This window comes from Pholis gunnellus, assembly GCF_910591455.1.
Source record: "Pholis gunnellus genome assembly, chromosome: 13".
NCBI lineage: Eukaryota > Metazoa > Chordata > Actinopteri > Perciformes > Pholidae > Pholis > Pholis gunnellus.
In genome coordinates this window covers 11,458,461-11,482,722 of record NC_136540.1, presented here as the reverse complement: position 1 = coordinate 11,482,722, position 24,262 = coordinate 11,458,461, and the positions used below count along the sequence as shown (strand labels likewise).

At 42.7% G+C, this 24,262-nt stretch overlaps 1 protein-coding gene across 2 annotated transcripts; it reads right to left on the bottom strand.

Moving 5' to 3' along the window:
- Positions 1-134: 134 nt before the first annotated feature.
- Positions 135-24,161, bottom strand: LOC306705338 (serine/threonine-protein kinase PAK 3). Of its 2 annotated transcripts, XM_079172065.1 has the most exons (16): positions 24,028-24,161; positions 11,381-11,574; positions 11,173-11,273; positions 8,687-8,840; positions 8,530-8,567; positions 5,881-5,943; positions 4,348-4,503; positions 4,095-4,266; positions 3,350-3,413; positions 2,561-2,609; positions 2,322-2,434; positions 1,410-1,527; positions 1,167-1,266; positions 704-900; positions 448-585; positions 135-270 (listed from the first exon to the last, which is right to left on the bottom strand). In XM_079172065.1, the coding sequence occupies exons 2-16, from the start codon at positions 11,550-11,552 to the stop codon at positions 181-183; spliced, it is 1,725 nt and encodes a 574-aa protein (XP_079028191.1). In that variant the 5' UTR covers positions 11,553-11,574; positions 24,028-24,161; the 3' UTR covers positions 135-180. The 2 variants fall into 2 exon arrangements, with proteins under 2 accessions (XP_079028191.1, XP_079028192.1); XM_079172066.1 differs by lacking the exon at positions 5,881-5,943.
- Between the last annotated feature and the right edge of the window lie 101 nt (positions 24,162-24,262).

Genomic DNA, 24,262 nt, shown 5'->3' with positions numbered 1-24,262 from the left:
TAAGTCACACAAACCCCCCCCCCCCCCCCCCCCCTCTATCCCCTCCCTCCCCCCCCCACACTCCTTGTGCTGCCACTGTCACGTCACCCACCAGCCAAACACCCAAGCCCCTGCCCCCCCCCCACGAACGCACACATCACAGGCAGGGCTCCAGCCTCGGGTGGGGACAGAGGGCACACACTAGCGACTGCTGTTCTTTATGGCTTCCTTCGCAGCTACAATCAGAGGCGTCAGGCTGGATAGAGGCTTCGCCAGCTTGAGGAAGGAATGCTGCAAGAGGACAGAGATTATATATTTAAAAAAAATGTAGCTATGGAGCCAAAGAGTGACACGTGCACATTTATTATTATAAATAGTTGACTTTTAGTGTGATTTGCTGACATCTGCAGGACATGAAAGTGTATGCACATGCTTGTACGTTTAATGAGGTTCTAGTCTTGGTTGTACCTGGAGCAGCTCCTTGGCAGAGCCTCTGCGGTCCACATCCATCTCCAGACAGCGGTTGAGGAAGTCTCTGAACACAGATGACAGCCTCTCTGGGTTCTGCAGCTCTGGAGTCCCGTTGGTAGCTATCAGGTACAGCGCCTGGAGAGATGGAAGAGGTCAAACAGACCATCAAATGAGGGTAACATAGGAAAACAAAATATCTGAATATGTAATCTCCATCCTGTATGACCACTAGGGGGCCAATTTTGTGTCTTACCCTTAGTGGATTCTCATTCAGGTAGGGCGGTTCTCCCTCCACCATCTCTATTGCCATGATCCCCAGAGACCAGATATCCACTTTTGGGCCATAAGCCTTGCGAGTCACCACCTCGGGCGCCATCCAGTAGGGCGTTCCCACCATCGTGCTGCGCTTGTTCTGCTCTGGAGTGATCTGGGCACAGAAGCCAAAGTCGGCTGCAGAGGGAGACGGCGGGAGAGAGATGCAGTGGTGAGTGTTACAGTATTTGTGTTTGCATTTTGCTTTATCACATTAAATATACAGTTTTACTGTCAACTTACCCCATGTTTAATTTAAGTAGTCTTTCATTTATCACAGTGCCATCTCCCTTAAAAGATAAATCTCAAACACTTCTCTCTCAGAAATGGTGCTTTTTTAACTTTAATTCTACCACACTAAAGCCAGATAAACTGTATGTAAGAACAAATATATGTAGACTTACTGAGCTTGACGGATCCGTCCATACCCAAGAGGATGTTGTCACTTTTTATATCTCTATGGATGACCTGGTTGGAGTGTAGGAAGTCCAGGGCTTGAAGACACTGAAGAGAAAGAGAAAGAAAAGAAGCTTTAGATCTCATTTTTGTTGAAATGTTTGCATGTGCCCACCTAAATGTCCGGGTCAGCTCTTCATGGCCACAGAGGTATTCAGGGACATTGCTGATGTCTAAACTTGGCTTCTTACCTCTCTGCAGACTGCAGCGATCTGGCCCTCGTCCATGCAGGTCTCCGTCACTACATCTGTCAGCGAGCCACCGGCCAAATACTCCATCACCACCCACAGCTCATCTCCAACTAAGTAACTAAAACAAGCCAGGAGGAAAATTACAGTTTTAGCGTGACATGCATTTCATAATGGGGTTTTACGTTCAGTAGTTGCTTTGACGAATCAAGAGGATAAAATGAGAACCAAAGTTCCCAAGAAGAAGAGCACAAAGCAGCATCTCTACAACTTACATCTCATGATGCAGAGTCAATTACAACCCACAGTAGGTGCTCAAGCATGTTACTGCCAGCTGTGAACAACATCTGAAAGACTAATGTAATGAAATCCGAGCCGAGTGGAGCAGATGCTTAAACATTTGATAGAAAATGAGTGATTGTGTGGTCAAATTCTTTTAAAACAGTAGGTGGCAGTCATGTACCAAATGCTGAATGCTGACCACCATTAAAACGCAAAAAGAAAGAGGAAGAAGAAGAACGAGGATCTAGGAAGAAGGCTCAGAGGATCCTTCAATGTCATTAATGATAACAACAGTCACTGACCTTAAGTTCTGACCACAAACCAGTTGCTATTGGCAAATGAACATCAAATACATGTAACTGTCTTTAAATAAAGCACTAATAACTGTGTATTATACCTGTTAATGTCTTTTTAGGAGTCAATATGGGTTTGTATGATTTGCTGCTTTTCTCTAATATATATTATATAACAATAAATTAATAGATTTAGGTTTTGGACTGCAAGCAATCTGAAGACGTCACCTGGACTCTGGGAGAATGTGATCTATTCTGAGGCAAAATCACCCTAAATAGGCCGTGACCTCAGGCTTGTATTCACTGTGTGTGGTACATGACCCTGTGTGTGAAAACTGACCTGTCCAGGTAGTTCACTATGTTGGAGTTTTTGTTTTCCCTCATCACCAGGATCTCATTGATGATCAGCTCTTTCTTGGGCTGCTGCTGCAGGTTCATTTGCTTGATGGCCACCTGAGAAAACAGACGAGGAGGAACGTGTGGCTCAGCTCAAAGGAAAACCTCAATGGCTTGGGAAGTAAAAAATAAATAACATACAATGTGTACTTTTTACACACTGTAGTTGTATAATCAACTCACCTCTTGGCCAGTTGCTATGTCGATGGCAGTGTACACAGTGCCGGAGGCTCTGGTGAAACAAGATCAAAATCACATTATTAATTACAATCATGATACATTATAATAAATGAGAATTAAAAAAGATTCAAGAGACTTATAGCATATACCTCAACAAAGAGTCCTATTTGTCTTCATTAATAAACTGTATGTACCAGCGATGAGCACAAAGATCTATAAGAAGTTTATGGTTTCCAATAGGAATGGTATGCAGCCATTCTGTCCTTATTTGGAAGTATACTTCCCGATACTAGCAACCTTCCACTGTGAGTTTAGTTTTCTGGTCTTTCCACTTTCTCTGGCCGTCAGCTACACCTGTGTACTGTCAGAAGCTAGTTTATGAATAAAAGCGCGTAGTTCCTGGTATTAAAAAGTCAAAGATAGCCCTGCACAGAGGAAATAGACAGTTATCTACTGTCTAAGTTAGGAGCTTCCTGATCAAATATGGAAATAAAGAGCATGTCAGAGCAGATAACAACCACACAGCTTTTGTCTGCAGATTGTGAGAAAGACAAGGCGAGAGAGAGAGAGAGAGAGAGAAATGAGCTTATCTGGCCCTTGGCCATTTCAGGATACACTTCTCATTTCCTCTCTGCTTATTTCTCTCCCAGTCCTTCAGCCCAACCCTCCCTCTGCCTCCGTCTCACTAAAGCGGTCACTACTGCTCCATCTCTCCCGGCGAGACTGACTGCTCCCCAAATTGCTCTGTTTGAGTAACCGTGTCGACTAGTTTGTGATCGTGGATGAACTTACCCTTGTCCTATTTTCTCGAAGCGTGTGTACTTCTTTTTGGGATCCCCCACGCTCACAATGCTCCCTGAGTCAGAGAGAAAGCAGATATATAATGATTGAGCTTGTGTGGGCGCACACATTCATGGAGGCTTTCACACAAATACACAACAATAACATCAGCGTAAAACGTTTCCGACCCTTCTAGTGCAGACGTACCGTGCCTTGTAGTGCGGTGCATGCATCCCTACTTCACGGTGCATGCTGGTAGTTTGGGCTTAAATCATATCGCAGAGAGAGGAGCGGTCTAGAGAAAACCACAGCCAAGGACAAAAAGTACTTCTTTGTCCAAATTTGATTACAGTAGTGCTCCCTGTTCTTTTGCACATTTCTTCTAAATACACAGAATCTGTGCACTTTAAAATAATATGTGGAAAACAGCCACTGGAATCCAAATATCCAGCCTGTCTGAATCACTACACAGTGAATTATTGAGCACTCAAGTCGTGTCCTCAGTATTGTTTTTGGACATGTGTAGATTTCTACAAATTGTGGATGACTACGATTTCCTTTTTAAACTCCACATCTTTATATTTGATTGTTTTTAGTTTAAAAATTCAAGAGATTTAGGATTTCTACACCAAAACAGTTCCTGGCAGTGTGAAGAAGGCTTTTACAATCATTTACGGAGATACTTTTCACAGACAATCCATTTGAACATCTGAACTAACTGTTTTTGTGGCTCATGAAAAGTGTCTGAGGCACGTACTGAGTCTCTCCAGAATCTCCTCATCCGTCATTTTGGACTTCTTCCTCTGACGGTCAGTGTGGCGATACATTGTGTTGGACGTGTTATCCGGCTGGACCTGCGACTCCGGTGGAGTCAACACTTCTTTCACGGGGGTGGGAGGCTTCGGCTCCAAGACAGAGCGCGTGTAGATCTGCGAGGAGAAAGGAGTCAAAGACAAGCAGAGGGGATTTTGGATTTTCACCCATCGCCCAGCGGCGTATTACAAACTCACAGATTTGGTGTGCTCGGGCCGAGGCGCGATAACCGGGGGCAGCTCGTCCTCATCGTCCTCTTCTTCCTCCTCCTCCTCCTCTTCTTCTTCTTCCTCATCCTCCTCTTCTGACACAGGTGGAGCGATCGGGGGCTCTGACGACGATGTTTTGGCACCCTGGAGGGTAGAGATGGAAGTGAGTCTGGATGCATGTGCCATGAAGGAGCGTGGAATGAAAAAGAGTATGTGCAGACCTTCGCATTTATGTATTATAAATACATGTAAACTTTACCACAGTAAACAACCTGCAAACCCCAAACCAACCACGAACAGAGTTTGAGTTTTGGCCAGTTGAGTTTCAAAAAGAACATACGAGCTGTGTGTGATGGTGAATTCACTTTTAGATTGTATCAACCATATCACAGATTCACATCGAATCAACAATTTATTCCACAGTGGTGACATAAATTGCACAACATAATAACATAAACAAAATACAGTTAATCTGTAGAGATACATCTGACAGTTTGTGTAAAAAAAAAAAAAAATATGATTGGGGTTAAATTGTTGGGAGCAATTGTGTTAATAGTGCAGGGAAGTGTTATGAGTCCAGCGAGAGCTAAAGAGACAGGCATTAAAAGAGTGAGGTGCCATCCAGTGCAGTTTATCTCACGGTTATTACGTTTACAAGTGGGCGAGTCAGGTGTGATAATGCATTTACTTTATGTAAGTATCAAACTGCTGTATTTCACTGTGCTGGAGGAGAAGACATGCTGCCACATTGCAGTAATGTGCCATATGGTGATGAACCGTAGACATCCTCTTGATACCTTTTAACAAGTCGGATTAATAAGCCTCAGGCATATTTATTATGCCTAATGCTCAGCCTTTATTCCCCCCATCCAAAAAAGAAAAAAACCTCTGCTAGCCTTGGATCATCTTCCTCTTATGGAGTGGAAACATTTCATCCATTTCCAGTCTCGTCATGCATAAATGAAGCAGTGCGGCTTAGTTCTGGTGATTAAAGGGAAAGGGTTTGGCTGAAGGAAAGTCCCAGTCCTTCGTTCAGACACACTGGGCCTCTGACCCGCTCCAAGGAGAGCTGGGCCAAGACTGCAGTGCAGCAATGAGTGTCTAACTGTAAGCAGTGCCATGTGGGTTATTTCTTTTAGTTTTTTTTTCTCACAGAGCCATGCGGTAATGTCTACAATGGTGATGAAGGCATATTATTGGCGATTGTAAAGAATGTGAGCTCATACATGCAGTTTGACAGTCATCACAACCCTTTGTGGCATGCGTCCCTGCGCTGCCATTTCAGAGACGGCCTATTTGAAAAAAGATAAGAGGTGCTCTTGTGGAAGATAACAAACACATCAGTAACATCAAAAAGTAATATACCCCCCCAATGATATTTCAGTACAGAGAGTCATGATGCGTCTGAAATCATATATTTCTGTGCGTTTTGCAGTTGGAATAGTCAAAATTAGGAGATCAAATTGAGCTTCAAAGCCAATGCAGAGATACATTATGTGGAAAGTAATATGGAGGAGTTACCTTGTCAAATAATGCGCTGCAGGTTCTAAGGCTGACAGGAGGCCCAGATGACAGCAGTCGGTTCTGAATGTGAAGGTTGAAAATGGATTTACTCAAAACAAACCCAAACAACGTTTAAGAGGGCAGGGGAGAGAGGGGGGGGCAGGGGGCAGGGGTACGCTCCTGAGGGACATCAGGTCCGTAAATCGTCCTCCTGATCCCCAGCATGAGGGGACATGATGGAGACAAATAATGCCACCTGAGGACCGTCCTATAGGCAAGCCTAGAACATATTTTTCAGATTTCCTGTGTAAAACGTTTAAATCAGCTTTTATTTGATCGCTATATCTTCCACTTCTGTTCTGTACGCTGACGTCACGAAGTTCCGATTAACTGTCTATGTGGGGATTGAACTGATGAAGAACAATGACTGTCTTAGGACGAACAATGACAGAGTCATGCGGCTGTTAGACCTGACTGAACTGACAGTAGTTTGATGAGACAAATCATGCTGAGCTGCTACAGCATATAAACACTTCCAGCATTGTTACGTTGTTACAGATACATATTATTATTCAGCTGCTTATACAGGCAGGATGCCACGGATTGTCTGAACTGCAAGGTGTCTGGGAGGAATTATAAGAGGAAAACCGTGGCCTCCATGTACCAACAATGCTGGATCCTGAGGGTTTTTGTGAAGTTGAACAGCAACGTCGACAATACACAAGAGATGAAATGGCAAATACAATGTGAGGGTAACACACTCTCTGATAAACAGACGATTCAATGCTCGGTCCTGTGGTCTGGCACTCAGTACTTCCTGGTTTGTAGCAGAACTAATGTGAAATGAAAGATATGACTAAACTGACTGCAGCAATGAAAGAGGTAATAAAATGAACCCTGAAACACTGCCAATGTCTCTTACGTTTCATTTTCATTTCTGTTTAATATGAAAAGTGTTCTTTGGTGAATCTATTGTCTGGTAGAGGTGGACACTGAGAGCAATATTTAACCCGCCAGGCTCAGGAAGTGAAGTCGTACCAAGATCCTAGAATCTGAAAGTTATAAACAACTTGGTCTGACCAAAGCTTGAATTATAATGCAACACAGTGTCCCCTCTCGCTGCATTATGCACAGTTATAAATACACGCTGAGCTAAGGTCAAGGTGAGGCACTTGATCGACCTACAGCATGAACGACTGCTTCAAACAGAATGAAGTTAAGTCTTACAATATGAGTCTTTTTTTTCTCCATCTGACTAAAAGAAGTAATTTTTCTTCTTTAATCCCTAATGACAAGAGAAGAAACTGCAGGGTAGACCTGGACTGCAGCAGGCAATAAGAAGAGAGGCAGGTTGCTTGAGGAAAACAACACACCAGCTCTCAAATATTTACCTGCATTGCAGGTTAGTTATTGCTGTTCAAAAGAATCTGACAGGGAGCATCAGGGAGCCCATGCTGGGTTACTGTTCCTCTCTCTAAGGAGAAAGTTGGTCTACAGATGAAATATTAACACCTCTCCCATAGTTCTGCTTGCCTGAGACAGTGAAGGACCAAACCAATGGTGAAGTCTGCAGCACCGTAGCCAACAGCTGAGTCACCTCTGCAGGCCGAGGACCTCTGCGACAGTCCAAAGGCTGGGATGCTCTCAAACACCTTCACTGGGCTCGCACAACCTTTTAGACTCGCTGCCACACCCGCCTTCCCTTCACTGGCAAAGAGCTCTCTCAGGCAACAGCCCTGCATTAAGGGATCCCATTGTAGTTTGCCTCGGGCAGCGAATCCCACTGAACAGACTTGGTTTTCCACTTCTTCACCCGGCTGAGCGTGTGCAGGCCGAGGCATTCAAAGCATAGATTACTCTGGTCAAAGCCTGGAATGAGGTCACCACAGCGGGAGTCCTTCTAGATGCAGTTGAGCTTTTCAGTGAAGCTTGTCTATCGGTATTTCAAAATCTGGTTGAGTAGATTGGAAGAGTAAACAATGAGCAGCGGTGGCTCTCACAGCCGTCAGCGTTTCCACGCAGGAGCTGCAGACTGATTGGCATGTATGAGAAATTCAGGGCATTAGGCCGCACAGTGAGGACAGTAAGCCTCGAGAGGGGAGCACACACATTTCACCCATTAGAGGCAGAAGTGAGCGTAATAAACGGGCTGCACAGTAGAGTAAAGTGAGGAAGATTCACTGTGGTGTAGTGGGAGAGGCATAATTGCACTGAGGTCCAAGGCAATTAAATAAAGCCATAATGTTGCAACTTACCTGTTTTGTTTTATTACATTTTAAGATGTAGATAAATCATGAGGAAACATATCTTTGAGGTGGGAGATTTTCCAATGAAATGTGGTAGAGATTGCTTATGGCTGAACGCCAGACGTTGGGTTGATTTGTACTTGTATTATTTTATTATAATAACCAGTCTAGTGAGTCAGTCAATATCTGCAGTGCAGCAATAAAAAAACCTAATAAGGCAGACAGAGGAGCAACCGCTACAAAAAGAGTTATGTTTTATTACCATGATTCATTTTAAATTCAGCCTTAAATAGCAGGTGGTAGTAACTGACATACTTTTTGTTAGATGCTTAATATATGGGGCTTTCTATATTATTAATAATGCATAATTTAGGTTTAACCACCACTAGCCAAAGTAAGTTTAGATATTAAAAGAACTCACCAGAGTATTTGCTGCTATGTACCCATGTGCCGACTTGTCTGAAACAGAAAGGAACATTGTTAAAATCTTTTGTATTACACATAAGAATAAATATGAAATGTTTTTTGTTACATTGGTGGATGTTATTTTATTCAGTCAGTGTTCTGGTGTTGCTTACCTCCCGAGGTGAAGCTCATGTACTTCTGGTTGTTGACGGTCTCTTTGGAGTCGTAGAACTTCAAGACGTCCAACACGGCCTGCGGGTTCTTCTTCTGCTCCAGCTTGGTGATGTTCGAGGTCTGTAGGAGCCGGGCCCATTGCTCCGGTATACCCTGCACAAAGAGACAGAGCTCTAATGTTCAAGCTTTGTCTTGTTCAAGGAAAACGTGTTGGTTTGTTAATACTCCTTCAATCACAGCCAGAAACCGTTGTAGAAGTAGAGCTTCACACACAGACTTTTAGGAGCGTAAATACTGCAGACAAGCGATCACTACAGCTGTCAATCAACCCAACATATCCCCAAACCTACCGCTATTTAACCCTTAATAATCTTTATAAAGAATGTCATTTGAACATCAACTTGGTGAAGAAAATCTTCTACATTTTCTGAAATGCATTGATTTCGTATTTGGAGAGAAGAATTTGCTTTTGTACTTCTTCTTTACTATAATTCTCAGTGTCCTTGGAGTTACTATCTAATAGCCATATACCAAATGAACCGTAAAGCAATGGTTCGACATTTTCAGAAATAAGCTAATTCGCTCTCTTCTTTAGCTTAGCATAACGTTTTGAAGAGCAGTGGGAAACAGCGAGCCTAACCATTACATGTTGTTTTCACATTTCAGGTCAAACAAACAAGATTCAACATGTTTATTAGTGAGCTTCAGAGATGTTTAAATCTTTTTAACTTAACTAGATAGAGCCAAGCTAGTTGTTTCCCACTGCTACTGGTTTTAATGCTAAGCTAAGCTAACTGGCTGATGGCTGTAGCTTCATATTTAATTGACATATATGAGAGTAGTGCGGAGCTTCTCATCTAACTCTAAAAAAGTGTATTAACCAAAATGTCAAACTAATCTTTTTTTAAGGCATTTCCACATTTGTTTTGCATGTTTTAATGGACTGTACAACTTTTACAGGAGCTGCATGTAGGTCAACAATCGGTTTCTTTCATTCCATCTTTGTAAACTTGTGGATATTATTACACTTGAAGCAACTGTTGAAAGAAATAGTCTAACTGTTCTATGGAAGCAGAAAAAAAGATGATTCTTTGAGGCGGATCAAGGAGCAAATCAACAGTATCCTTCCCCCCCAAAAAAAAAACATGTCAGGAGTGAAATCAAAGTGATTTGGTTTAAAACATAATGAGGGTCTGTGTGTGTGTCATAAGCTCCCAGCTTATCAAATGAACAAGGAGCTACTTGTTACTGATGTCATGGACTGAGTGCTGGACATCAGGAAGTCAAATAGACCAGAACACGTGCAGTATTCATGACTGTTAAAGTGCTTTTAAGTCTTAGATTGCTCATCAGTTATTTTATCTCAAAATAATTATTCCTTTCAGTAGTAAACTAGTCCTGGTATTGTGAAACCATTTCAGATTCATGTTTTACATGTTACGGTTCCATTTTACCGCTAACGGGCATGTTTTCAATTGCAAAATTAAAAGAATTAACAGCAAGTAAATTAACAGTAACATCAGTTTATGTAACAGAGGATCACCTCCAGGATAAATGATTACCATAAAGAAGTTGTGTGCAAAACAATATCATGAACACTTGTACAATATAATGCAATACATTACAACAACTTCCCCCTCCAGTCTGTAGGATGAACAAAATTCAAGGAACCATAGTAGAATATACGCGATACAATATAATGAGCGCTGAATAAACATCTCTGTGGAAACAAAAGCTGAACATTAACAGCTTTATAAGCTTTATTTTTGGGGCTATTATAATGAACTGCTCACTAGATCATAACAAGCAGATGAATTTAGTGTCTAAGTGTAATAGCCCAAATATATTATTGTTGGGGTTTGGTATAAAGTAGATGTTCCCAATTGTTTTTCAGCCAAGGACCCCCTCATGTATGTTTCTCTGAATAATTTGACAAAGCCTATTTTATAAATATATTAGACATGTATTAAAAAATATTATAAGAGTTAAAGATGTGTTAGATTAAAATGTAATCTATGAACTACGGACCTCACTTTGAGAATCACCAAAAAGAAAAAGAAAAAACAATTCCAGACCTTCTATATGAATAAGTGAAATAAATTGTGAAATTCAGTGTAAAGGGCATTAAACTGAGAAAAGAAAAGCAAAATCAAATACTGTGTCATGGAATTATATATATTGGCTTGTGTAAGAATAAAATGTCTACTGCCAAGAGAAACTGCAGCTAAAAGAATCAGGATTCCGGTGCAGGTTTAGCCTGATAGGGGAGGTATAATGAGGCACAGTGAGGTATAGTGATTGTCATTCAGGTCACTTGTATTACAAACTTTATGTGAAGGAAAAGATATAATTTAGTTGACTCTGTCTCCTCAGAGAATTGTGAGTATAGGAACGCTTGCCTGGAACTCTGCTTTCAGAAGGGAGGATGATTTTAGCAGCACATCAGTGTTTATACGCCTGATTATCAGGTGAAATAGATACTCACTGTGAATTCTCCTGTTATGGCATCAAAGCCGACATGAATGGTGTGTTCAAAGTCTGAAGGTAGGGATATCTCAGGACGTTCCTTCTCCTTCTTCTTGTTTGCTACAGGAGACGAACATGAAATGATCACAGGCTGATTTCTAGTATTTCTACACACACAGGTAAAATACATGGGGGTGACGTGTTGGGGGGGGGGGGGGGATACTCACTCTTGTCTCCCCCGGGGAAGATGGAGCGCAGGCGGACTTTCTTGTTTTTCTCGTCGGGAGCCATTGGAAGCGGTTTAGAGGCGTGATTCAGTGATGAAGAGTCTCGGGAACTACTGTTCATTCTCAAGGGGGGGGCTGGTGGTTTCTCTTCAATATCAACACTATCAGACATCTTTAGCAGCACTCACAATGTCCTGAGAGAGAGAGAGAAGGAGGAGGTCAGTATTAAAACAAATCTGGGTATAGATGGACCAAACATGAGTCATCACAACCTTGAATTTTGACTAGTAGTCCTTCTTGCATAGCAAGTGTAAAGAAAGACCACATCGAGGGACTAAATGTTTTTGTCAATATCAATTCATTTCAATGTGGCTTTATTGGCATGAAAGTTTCAGAAAAACAATATTGCCAAAGCAGCAAAATAAAAAAGTACACACAAATATTATTATGAATATTAACACATTAACACAACATTACGATTGTTATATATTAATAATATATACAGCCTATTAACAAACACATGTTTTTTTCTATGTGTGTGTGTCAGTGAGTGTGTGTGTGTGTGTGTGTGTGTGTGTGTGTAGGTGTGTGTGTGTGTGTGTGTGTGTGTATGTGTGTGTGTGTGTGTGTGTGTGTCAGTAATGGCGCTTTTTGCTTTATGGCAATGGAGAGTACACGCAATCATCTTTCTTTGGTTGGATGCATATTCTATAAAAAATGGCAGAAAATAGTGCGAAACATCAGAATCGGAGCATAAAAGATTGTTTTTGTACATAGTCCTGTTATAATCTGCCCTTTTTATGTTTTTTTTTTTTGTTTCACTTCTTCGTATCTTTCATGTGTACTGCTTCTTGTTTTATTTTGTCACCATCCTCTCGTTTCACTTCACTTCCTGCCTTTGAGTGTTTCCCCGCCAGCTTTGATTGTCTGCCCCGCCCTGATTAGTTTCACCTGTGTCTCATTAGTCCTGCAGTCGGCTCACCTCCTGCTCACCTGTTCTCACTTCACCAGTCATTAGCTACATATGGGAGTTCCTTTCTTCTTTGCTTCCTGACCCCCATTTTTGTGTAAATTTTTCCCAGTGAGTTGACTTCCTGGATTTTCCTGTTACCTGCCTGTCGGACCTACTGCTTCATTTGGACTCCGTAAGCTTTTTCTTTAACAAATCACTGAAATCATTCGGCTGCCTCCTCTACTGTCTGCATTTGGGTCCACATCTTGGCATCTTACCAACCATGACAAACAATAAAATTCTGCAAAAGAAAAGCAGCTTAATTCATGTTAGGAAAGCTGGGACCAGTGGCTTTTCTTTACACCATTAGCAAAATTGAGGACAGTTATTCTTTCAGCATAATTCTTTTTACATGTGAATCAAAAGTCTTCTTCTTCATGAAAGTCTGACATTAATTAGTTTTGTACACTGAGTACTAATATGTGGGCTAGTAGGGGAAGTGATATACAGTAGCAGTTGCAGTATTTATTGTCTCTGGTTTGTGAAGCAGCAGAACTGGGGTAATAAGAATGTGACAAAGCCATTTCAAGACGTGTTGGCTTCATTCAGTCACATGAAACGCTTCCAGAAGACTCTGTTACAGTTTCGATGTATTGTATTTTTAGAGCTTTGGCCTATTTTAGCATTGTAACATGAGGAATCCTGTTCCAGCAACACCGGCTGCAGGTCTGAAAGATTCTCTGCTAACACGTCTGATACTTTTGTACTGCAGACTTGGATATTATTTAGATTTTCTATTTGAATGGAGGCTGTTTAGGGTCTGATGTCCAGTGAGTCTCTTCAGCTGTGAAAACAGTCACCAGGAGTTGATTCTGAAAGTAAAGGCTCCCATCACTCCTCTTCCATCTACCCATCCCACTACCATCTTGAACTCCCTTCACTGCCTCACCCCGAGGCCAAGCCCATCATGTGATGTGCAGCGCGACCGTCCCAGAAAGCCGGCCATCCAGGCCGCCCCCTTAGTAGAGACCTACATAAGCAAACAAAGGCCCCTCCCCGGCTCTCGCACAGGGCTCACTGCCTGTGACACACCACATATGTGCCTTCACAGTTTTATGTAAGCATCTTCCTGCTCAAGACACAATCCGGATGGTTACACCCTAACTTCCCAGACGCATGAATGAAGAAATGAGATGAGTGGAAAAATGTAATATTGATTGTAAGAAGCCATGATTTAATCAGTCTACAGTAACAACGTTATTGCATAAGATGCTCATTTTCTTTTGAAACACATTTGTCAGAAATGTGTCGTTTCCTGTTTGGACAGGACAACCAGAATTTTTATTACTAATAATTGTTGGAAATGTAATTTTAAGTCCAGACTTGATGGAAGTTGAGCTGATAAAATGTCAGGACATTTAACCTAGAACATTTATTTATTAGCTACTGGATAACTACAAGTTTAAATACATTTTATCTGCATAAGAGCAGAACAGTTTCTCATCTCGTATTCTTCCCTCAAATAACATTAAGGTGTAATTGAACTGATTGTTTTATTCATAAAGACTAGACTACAAAATATCTGCCAATACTTATGCAGAAACGATCAAACATTGGTCTGAGATAAAAGACTACTGACTATCTTCATGTTTCCTAATAAACTGGACAGTGTTTTTTTTCTTTTTTTGTTCCCCTCTGCTGGCAGTGTGATGAGAATAACAATCTAGTTTCACTTGGCAAGAGAATGTAACACAGAAACCGCATTGACATCATTTCAACTGGATATCTGCAGAAAATCACTTGGTGCATAGCAGCCCATACACGCAACAAATGCTGGGCGCGTGTTATACACCGAACAAGTGATTGCATCAATTGTACCCATGACCCTGGACGGGTTCATGAGAAGGTGACTCACTCCTGACAGATTGACAACACTAATAAAATCACATGTTGATTCATCTTGGCGGGGGGCGGGGGGGGCAGGCACACACTATTTCTAAATAAGCAGACAGCTAATGAGAAACACGTTATGACCTTAAAGTGCTTTTGGATTATTTTCCTGCTGTATTTCCAGAGTCTCGTGAGAGATGCTGGTGGCGGCGGTGACTCTGCTGGCAGTTTTCTACCGCGTTGGGTGACTGCCAGGTGAGAGTCCGGACTACGGCAGCAAACAGGTTCTCTCAGGTTGGAGATTAGGCGTGTCACTAACAACAAAACCTAGTTGCACTCTGCCCTTTACAAAGAAACGTCTCAATGCTGACAGGGAGCAACGTGGGAGCTGCTGACAACATGGCTGTCACAACAAAAAGCACAAAAAAAAAAGCTAAAAGAAGGAACCATGGCAATAAAGAAGACATGTGGAAGCCTGATAGACGGTATGCGACACATGAGCCCAAATTTAAAGTTAAAAGGACCGTAGGGAATATTGGCTACAAGGCAAAATTACATATAAATGTTTTTTGCCTGTTCAGACTAATGCAGCTGTGACTGATGCCCCTGTTAATCCATTAACATAATCTTTTGAACATATTCTTGCCAGCTACAGTATGTCACACAGCGGTTATATAGTCCTGCACAGATGTGGATTCAATAACGAGCACATGGCAAGACCTAAACACAGCAACTAGGATCTACTCAATCAGGTTACTGTCCAGTCAGCAAATACAGAGAGAGGAAAAAATATGGCAGCAACATCAAATAATGACGAGGTTCTGAACCATATAAATATAAAAATTGATAATTTCTTGAGGTTTATTGGGTGAATCCTATACTGTGCGACTTGCATAAAAAAAAGGTGAAAGTGAAGCGCATGCTCATCAATATGACAATTTCAGACACAACTGCCATTGGAGAGCAGCGTGGATGAATTATGTAGCTAAAAAAAAAAACGTTTCAGTGTCTGACTGTGGTCATTTCTATATCAGGCAGCAGAATGCAGCTGGAAACCATGAATAACCAACATGATTTTACACGGGACACAAACTCTTAACTATTTGGCTAATCACCTGCAGCAGCTCTGCGGAGCAGTCAGACGGCTGAAGACGGCAGATTCACGGAGGCCCAGACATTACTTGATTCTTCCCTCACATAAAACACTGACCTATTTACTGTGCAGACTGACAGGCAGTCAGGGAGTGCACTGTGCCTGAAACAAGCAGCTCCTATTTCTGAAACACACATAGGCTTGTCTCTCAACATCATGAATCAACGGAGGCTCAACTAGTATTTCAGCAGACAAGGAAGCAAAGATCAGCAAGAGACCAATCGCTGTCACACTGATCCAAAATATGCAAATGTCTCCGAAATTTACAACCACACCTCCTGCTGCTTGGCTTGCTTGGGTAGGATGTGACGTTTTGACAGCAGTATACCTTATGAATGCACGAGTAAAAAAAAAACACCCCAAAAAAATTGCACAGGCCAACCACAGACACACCGGCTGAACTCAGATATTACTGAGGATATTTTCACATTTCTCTTCTATAAAATATGAATCCATCCATGAAGAGCAGACATTTTTCTCTGCTCTTTTCAAACATTAATGGAGAATTTGAATGGCTAACACGGGGAGAGGCTCTAATCTTGAGCCCATGGCGGCCCAGTAATGGCCCCGCAGTGGGGGAGGGCTCCATAAGCCCGGCTCTTCGTGCCCCTGATTAGGACACGCTCTCTGTTTGACTTGGCTTCGGCTTCGGCTGGGCTTCTTTTGAAGGATGCTGATTACTTGGATGGGACGGACAGCTAGAGGACATTCAAAGGATAAGGAGGGACGGAGGATAGAGCTGCAGTTTAGCATTGTTATCTCCTTCATCTTGGTGCTTACAGTTCTTGCACTGGCCTCCGGTCCAGAAAAGTTGGCCCGTTCTCCTGTTAGCAAGAGCAAAGAGTGACGAGACCAGTTCACTTGCCAGCCTTCGCATAACACGGACCCTTCATCCAGACATCAGAGGCCGACGACACACAGATGTCGACACGCACAAACGCTCCTCTCTCACATGGTCGGCCTTTCAAGGTCAGAATTTAACAGTCACAGTGCAGATGCGCCCCCCCCCCCCCCCCCCCCCCCCCCCTTTAATTTGAAGGGAAGGTTGAGGGGGGGAGGAGTTTGGCGTTGTAGTTCAATTCTGTAGAAATTATGGTCACAAGATCAAAATGTCATGTGGTCAAACGAGGAAATCATCTAATCTCACTTTTATTTGTTTATTTTTAGTTCATAGAAAAATGTAACATACGGCAAAATGCTTTTTACTTCAGAACATAATGTGATGTGACTGGGCCTCATAGATGTGTTATTAAACAGACCTTTCTCATGAAGATTCATCACTTCTACAGGACTTTGAGTCCAGTGTCTCTGGGCCTTGTGTTCACATGGGTTTGTACCAGAGTTTGAGTTTTTAAAGGGACAGTTCACTCCAAAATCAAATTGCCCTCTCACTTGTAGTGCTATGTATCAATCTAGATTGTTTGGGTGTAAGTTGCCTAGTTTTGGAGAATATAATACAGACCTTGTTATGAGCAGTTTCATGCCGGAACTATGGCTGAAAGATAAGTTCAACTACAGTAGTTAAAGGAGTAGTTTCACATTTCAGCGAAACGCCTATTTGCTGTCTTGCACAGAGTTAGATGAGAAAATTGATACCGCGCGTATAACTGTATGGTAAATATTAGCTTAGCATAAAGACCAGAAACCCCTGGCCTGACCCCCTCTAAAGGTAACTACATCTACCAGCACCAAGATATAAATATACATCCTGTTTGTTGTCCGACGAAGTAGCTTGGGGACACACACACAACAAACATTGAACCTGGAATCTCCAAAACATAAATATACAGCTGGCTACTGATGCACACAATTGATATAAAAATGTTTGACATGTCATCTTTTGTCTGATGAGGCTCCGCCTCTCTGGTTTGGTCCCCCTGCTGCAAAACTCTGCTTTGCATACAGCTGCCAATGTTTGGTTCACGAAAGGGACGAGACACGGCAATCTCACCAGTCTGCTTCCAACAGGTGGCAGGTGAGACAACTGAGCATGAATGTCGTTGAGTTCACTGTCAGTTGCTCTCTCTTATTTCATGGAGAAAGTTTGATTGTGGAAAGATTTTTTTTTTTTGCAGCAATTTTGAGCGGCAGCAAACATCTTTATTCAGGGTAACAACACATATAAACTCAAAAACACATTAATGATGCTTGATGAAAGCTTTATTACATTTTCATTATTTATTCAATGGTTTTCACCTTTTCATAAAGTGTTTTTCTCATTGTTTGTCTATTACTGAACTTTGTCTTTCATTACTGAACACAAAAACTAAAATCAAACTTCTTCTAACTTCTATTTTTAGCTGATGCACGTGCCTTGGGAGACAGCCATGGAACTGTTGAACATGAATATCTTTTAATCGTGTTGGGATAAAAGGCTTATACCCGTTCATAATATGCTAACTAGAGCATGATCACACAATATCAAAAGCTAAATGGATGCGATAGTTCATCTGTGTCCCTTCACACTGACCTCCCACATTACAGCCCCAGAGAAACACGTATACCCTTCCAAGATTATTTTCACTAAAAAGGGAACCTGATAACTATCAGTTCAGTGCATGAACATCTCTAATCTGTAAACTTGATCTATTATTAGCCACCAGCCACATCAGCTAAAGAGATTGAAAAAAAACCACAACGATAAAAACCTCACACAAATTACTCTCAAAACATTACCACACATCGGACTTACTTAACATTACTTGTGTTCAAAACAAAGCAGAAAAAAAAACAAAAAAACAGGAGATCCATTTATTCACCACAAGCCTCAATCCACCATGACTCTGGTTCCAGGCTTCTTCTTCTTCCTCTCCATAACTCTGGAGAGGCTTGTGAGCTTGTTGTCATTTAAAATTTAGTTTGGGTGAAACCGCCCTTGTGCTGCTCTCTCTTATAGCCCCAACACGCGTGTGTGTGCACAGTTAGACTACCAGTCATGCTAGTTTCCTCATTTTCACACACATCAAAACAATCCTTTTGGTACGTGCTTCCTGGGGTAATTTAATTAGCTGTGTGCACACTTCCCTTTTTGCCGAATATAAACGACATTAGATTAAAAGCATGAAATGAAACTATTGAACAGTGCAGCTGACAAAACCGCTGTGCGTCGTGTTGTGACAGTTGGAGCTGCTGGGAGGAGTTACCGGTAGAATAAAAGTGCTTTAAAGTTTATTTTGTCAGGTGGGATACGTCTGTATGAAGACGGACTGCCAGTAGTTTTTTTCGAGGCAGCCATCTTGGCCAGGACTGAGGATTATCCTGGCTAAATAAAGATTAAGTAAAAAAAAATAAAATATGGTAGCTCATTCTGTCAAGTAGACAAAAGCTATTAAAAACGTAGCTACCTTATTTACACTACTGCTTGTCTGTTTAGAGAGATTATTCCTTCCTGACAGAATTATATTCAAAGCACATTTCTGTAACTGTTGGCTTTCTCTGATCGGCATTTCCTGCCTGACGGAGACAATTTATTATATTAGTGCCTTTTATGGTAGCTTCTCTATTCTCCCTGACAGAACGACCGGTTCCTCACTTGACAGAATGCTTTATTTTCAATCATAAGTCCATCTAGAAATATAAAGTATTTTTGCAGACATTGTACTTGAATGAATTGGCATGCGTTCAGGTCCACAGTAAGGACACAAGATGGATGCTTTACATCAGCAACTCAACAGCTTGGACATTTGTTATATACGGCATTATGTCTTTTATTTGACAGTTGGTCGAGGAGACTTACAGGTGACAGCGGGATAATCAAACAGAAGACATCGCGGTCATAAATCACGTGTCTTGGACCGCTAGGCCGCAGCGGATGCCCAAAACCTTGAATACTTTGAAATTCCAACTAAACCTCCTAGTTATGCCCCATGTTGATGGCTGAAACCATGAACACGTGAATGGAATGAATACTGTGACAGTAAAGAACGATACAACATGTCAGTTTTCAAGATGTGAAACAAGACTCGACCGTCCTTCAAACTGACAATTTCTCACTGTCAGCGTCGATGAATTTCAGATATACTGCAGAATTTAATTTCACGTCTCGCCTTGAACTTGAAAAAGCATTCAAGCAATCAAAACCAAAGCCTACTAGGTTTAGTGTCATGTGATCAAAAACACTCTTTGCTCCTTCACTGTAACTAGTCCGTCTTCAATCAAACTGTACTAGATGATTTTCAGTTACATTAAGCTTGTGCCTGACAAATACATGTGAGCACCAAGCATAGGTAATGCTCTATTTCACGCTTTGAGCTACAAAAAGTGTGTTGTTGTTGTGTTTTGCATTAGTGTGAATGGGTGGGCCTGTCTGAGTGCCAGCTGGAGGCAGAGAGGGGAGTGGATTCCCTCCTGCAAGGCCAGTTGGTGCACCTGCTCTGAGTCCCGTTGAAAGGGTTAAAATGCACATTGTAAGAGAACATGGGAGGAGAAAACAGTGTATATGTGCATGCTGTCACTCTATGTATCGTGTGCATGTATGCGAGGTCAGTGAACATGTTGTTTTGAGATTAGGTGTAATATCCTCCTGTGTGTGTGTGTGTGTGTGTGTGTGTGTGTGTGTGTCTCTATATCTAGACCTTCCGGCTCTGTATCATGTTCCACAACTTTACACTGCTCATCATATGGTCCAGCTGTTGTGTCATCTCTACAACTAGACAAACGCATATAGCTGCGGTATGATTTTTGCAGAGGCGAACACTAACACGGGAGTAACATTTGTGCCAACAAGCGACTCGACTGAGAGGTAGCGTGCTGCCACACATCTCAGGAGATGCAGCGTATACGAGACAGAATGAGGGCCAACATGTGTGTTCAGAACAATCGCAGAAATTCTTCTGATCGTCTATTTTTTGAACCCCATCTAAGTCCTCCGCAGTCTTTCCATTCTCTCTCAGACCCCTTCTGCAACTCTCGGCAAACTTGACCCCAGTGAAACTTGTTAATCTCTTAAACCCCCTGAAGTCGTTTCCTCCTCTGCAACGTTTCACCCTTTTTCTTCTCTCCGGTCTCCCTCCATCTGGAACGTCTTCACCCCCCCCCCCCACCCCCCCAATTGCATCATCTTACTGTAAAAGGCTTGAACACCTCTCACTTCCAGTGATCCCCAATCCTCCCAAGACGTCGCTCTGACCATCTCGAGGCCACATTTGCAGTATGTTTGATATGTCGGAAACGGTACAAGTCACAAACGGACTGTCTGTGTCACAAAGTGCACAGAGGGACACACACACACATACACACACAACCTCATTTTAAGTAGCAACAGACATCAAGTAGGGAGATTACGAAAGGAGCTGTGTCAATGTGTCAGTGTGTGAGTGTTTCCTCTGTCTCTCTCCATCCATCTCTCTCACTTACCCCCCCCCCCCTCCCCTTTCCAAGACAAAATGGCCAGATGGCTTCCAATCCTACATGCTAATCCACAACACACAGGCTGCAGCTCTGACACACCTACCACAAGACGACTGCTACGCTTTAGTGGAGGCTCTGCCCTTAAAAACGCACACAAACACCCCACATGAGGCCACTACACACTCATAAACTGTCAACAAGAGTCCCAAACGGTAACTGCACTGAACAATAGCAGCATAGCTCATCCAGACATAAGTCCTCAACAGATGGAGGCCCCACTTGTATGTGTTGTGCGTCCCGCTATCGTATTTCAGGCAGCCCGGCTAGCAGGCGACACGCCAAGACGAAGGTTGTGTGTCGACTGCTTTTGTTAGCCGAGGTGAGGTAAGAGAAGCTGTGTGTGTTGGGTTACACTGGCCAGTGGAAAACTAGGGGAAGCCCAGGACTGCACACTAATAGCCACAGAGACACGTGAAATGGTTCACCAATAAAAGTTCTGATGTGCTGTCTATGATCATGTTAAATAAAGGTGCGGGGCATTTTGTGCTTGTATGTGGTGGCAGGTTAGATATTTTTATTTTGTTCACACAGGGCTGGACAGATGATAATATTAAAAACACGAAAATAACAAAAGGAAACATCAAGTACATTTACCCAAGTAAGCAAAGAGATAATGAGGTCCTGGTACGTAGCATAGCACAAAATACCTGCCGGACAAATGAAGATAGAATACAATTATTCAAGTAAAATGTTATTTCTTTTGTCAAGCTGGAAAAGACATCATTGATTACAGTGGAGTACAAAAATACTTTTTAAGGATACAGTAAATAACAATCCATGTGTGGATTTAGTTCATGCTTTTCTCTCCATGTTTCCCTGCTTTCAATGCTGAAATGTATTTCTAACTCTAGGTGTTTCACAGGTATTATATTATTAATAAATTAGGGTTCCGAGTTCCGATCCGACGCCAGTGTTTTTATCAATAAGCTGTATTTCTCACTGTGAAGAAGTGACTGGGATCATTCTTTAATATGTACATACTTGACTTAAACATCACTTTTTTAACTTTGTGAAACTAAATGTAACCAATAAATACATGAATATAAATGTACTGAATTGTTTATTAATTGAAACAATTGTGTCTGATACCCGATCCAGCTATTTCAGTCCGTATCGTGTCTGATATCAGTTATCGCTGCATTTCTAATAATTTCAAATAAATGGTAGTTCTAGTTATGCAAGTTGATAATAAGGGTCAGTTGTGAAAACATTTGCATGAAAAGCCGAGCCACTATAAGCTTACATTTTGCCTCCACAATTCCTGTTTACACTATAAACACTCTGCTTTAGGGAGCAGTTCTACTGTTATTTTTAGTATTACAGAGCGCACATGCAGATTCTTTATGCACATAACATTTTCATGAGGTGCCTGTAACCTACACAGCGACAAAGGCCTCTGTGAATACTTTAACTGATGGTGCGCAGCTCTACCCAGACCCACGTACACAAAACAGGGCCATTAACTGTCCGTTTTATCTGTAACAGACCTGTGTAGATAAAGGTGTGATGAATATATAATGCTTGTGTGGCACAGTGTCTGAGACACCAGAGCAACGGATCACTTGAACACCAGGGATGTATAAATACCAAACACTCTTAATCGTATATCTTGTCTCTGACACTGCATTAGATCACCACTGTGGGCCTGGTGTCTCCTGCCCAGCCCAGTGCTGTGTAAAGTGTTATTCAAATATGTCATGCACTGACAAAATTCCCAAAGAAACAACAGTTTAGACCCTCAAATTATGTTTTTGAACTGAAAAAGAATGACAAAAGGAGGGGCCATCATGTTGGTGATTAGAGACACTTGATATTTCCATTCAAAGAGAGAGATGGCAGTGGACACAATACAAACTCTTGAGGGAACGCAGTGAAACGAGTGTAGTCATGGTGTCTGGACAGATTAGTGATGAGTGGAAGGGCACGTATCACATCTATATCAATATAACAGGCCAACGTTCAAAGGGGAGCAGCACCTTCAGCATCCCATCCCCCAATTCCCCTCTACGCTCATCTCAGCCTCCCTCGATCACTGACACGGCTCCCTTACATCCCTCCTTCACGCGACAGCCCAGACAACAGGTCTCCCATCAGGCCCCTGCTTCTCACAAACCTGGAGGATGACTGCGCCCCCCCCCCCCACTCAGAGACGAATCCTCCCTCCACATAAGCTCTGAAGCCCCGATCTAAATGAGCAGAAGTGACGGAGGAGACACACATTCCCCACCGTGGCCGACCCTTCCTTCCGTCCTCCACATCATCCGCCGATGGCTGTGGAAGAATCCGAGGCAGTATGTAGCTCAGCTTTCACAGGACCGGCCCCAGCCCCCACTCCGCTCCCCAAATGAAGTCAGGTGACCAGATGTTGTATATCTCCCTGTCACTACAGCCGCCAAGAAACTGCTACACACACACACACACACACACACACACACACATCCATGTTAAAACCTGGAGACAGCGGCACATCTCTGCTTGTGTGCGTGTGTGGTCACTGAATGACTTAAATAAATAAAATAAAAGACATTTCTTCATGAAACCCTCCCTAGTAAGGCCATAGGTGAGGCAGTGCAGAGATAACAAAAGAGCATCCATCAGCATGTTAACCATCCATCACCCCCCCCCCCCCCCAATCCACAGCATACACAGCTCTGATCCATCCGTTAGCCTCTGGTCTACAGACCCAAAATAGCATCGCTTCCTTTTTGTTCCAGTGTTGCCACTGCAGCTGCTGCATTTCTCCAGGACTGACGTGCACACACACACACACACACACACACACACACACACACACACACACACACACACACACACACACACACACACACACACACACACACACACACACCGAAGGCCTGCACAAGCACCACCATTGATTCTAACACTTCCCCATCAATAGAGATGCTATTTGCGAGGCACAAGGGAGTGCACACAGAGATGATGTGATGCAGAGGAGGAGGGGGGGTGGGGGGGGGGGGGGTATATGATCACACAAAATACATCTCCAGCCCATCTGATGCATGCATCCATTTTCCATCTCGCCCTCACGGACACAGACTGCTGATGAAACAGCTGCCTTCTAAGCAGGGCAGAATGAAGGAAGGAGGAAGGAGGAGGTGAAAAAAAAAGAGGCTACAAAGCACCCCTACATACACAGCCTCCCCCTCCTCTCCTCTCCTCTCCTCTCCTCTCCTCCCTCCTCCCCTCCACATCCCTTATTGCCATACACAGAGAGGGAATTACCTGAAATATGTCTTCACATTCTCTTGGTCAGTGGTTCGCCGTGGAGCCCGCAGCTCTGCTAGATTCATCGTCAGCCGCACAGTCCTACTGACAGTTTAAAGGCAGGATTGCCATTCTCTCGTCAGACCAGTTCCTGACCCTAAAAAAAAAAAGCAAGCTTGTTCGGCAGGCTGGATGCTTCACTGGCTGCTCACTGTTCCCTAGCCCATGATGTCACCCGCCCTGCATCGCTGAT

Bases quoted from the DNA above. Each gene is read 5' to 3' on its own strand.
- LOC306705338 (XM_079172065.1), bottom strand. From the start codon at position 11,552: ATGTCTGATAGTGTTGATATTGAAGAGAAACCACCAGCCCCCCCCTTG. The intron at 8,841-11,172 runs GTGAGTATCTAT...CTCTTTGTGCAG, and splicing joins CCATAACAGGAGAATTCACA to GGTATACCGGAGCAATGGGC. The intron at 4,267-4,347 runs GTGAGTTTGTAA...TTCTCCTCGCAG, and splicing joins GGCCCGAGCACACCAAATCT to ATCTACACGCGCTCTGTCTT.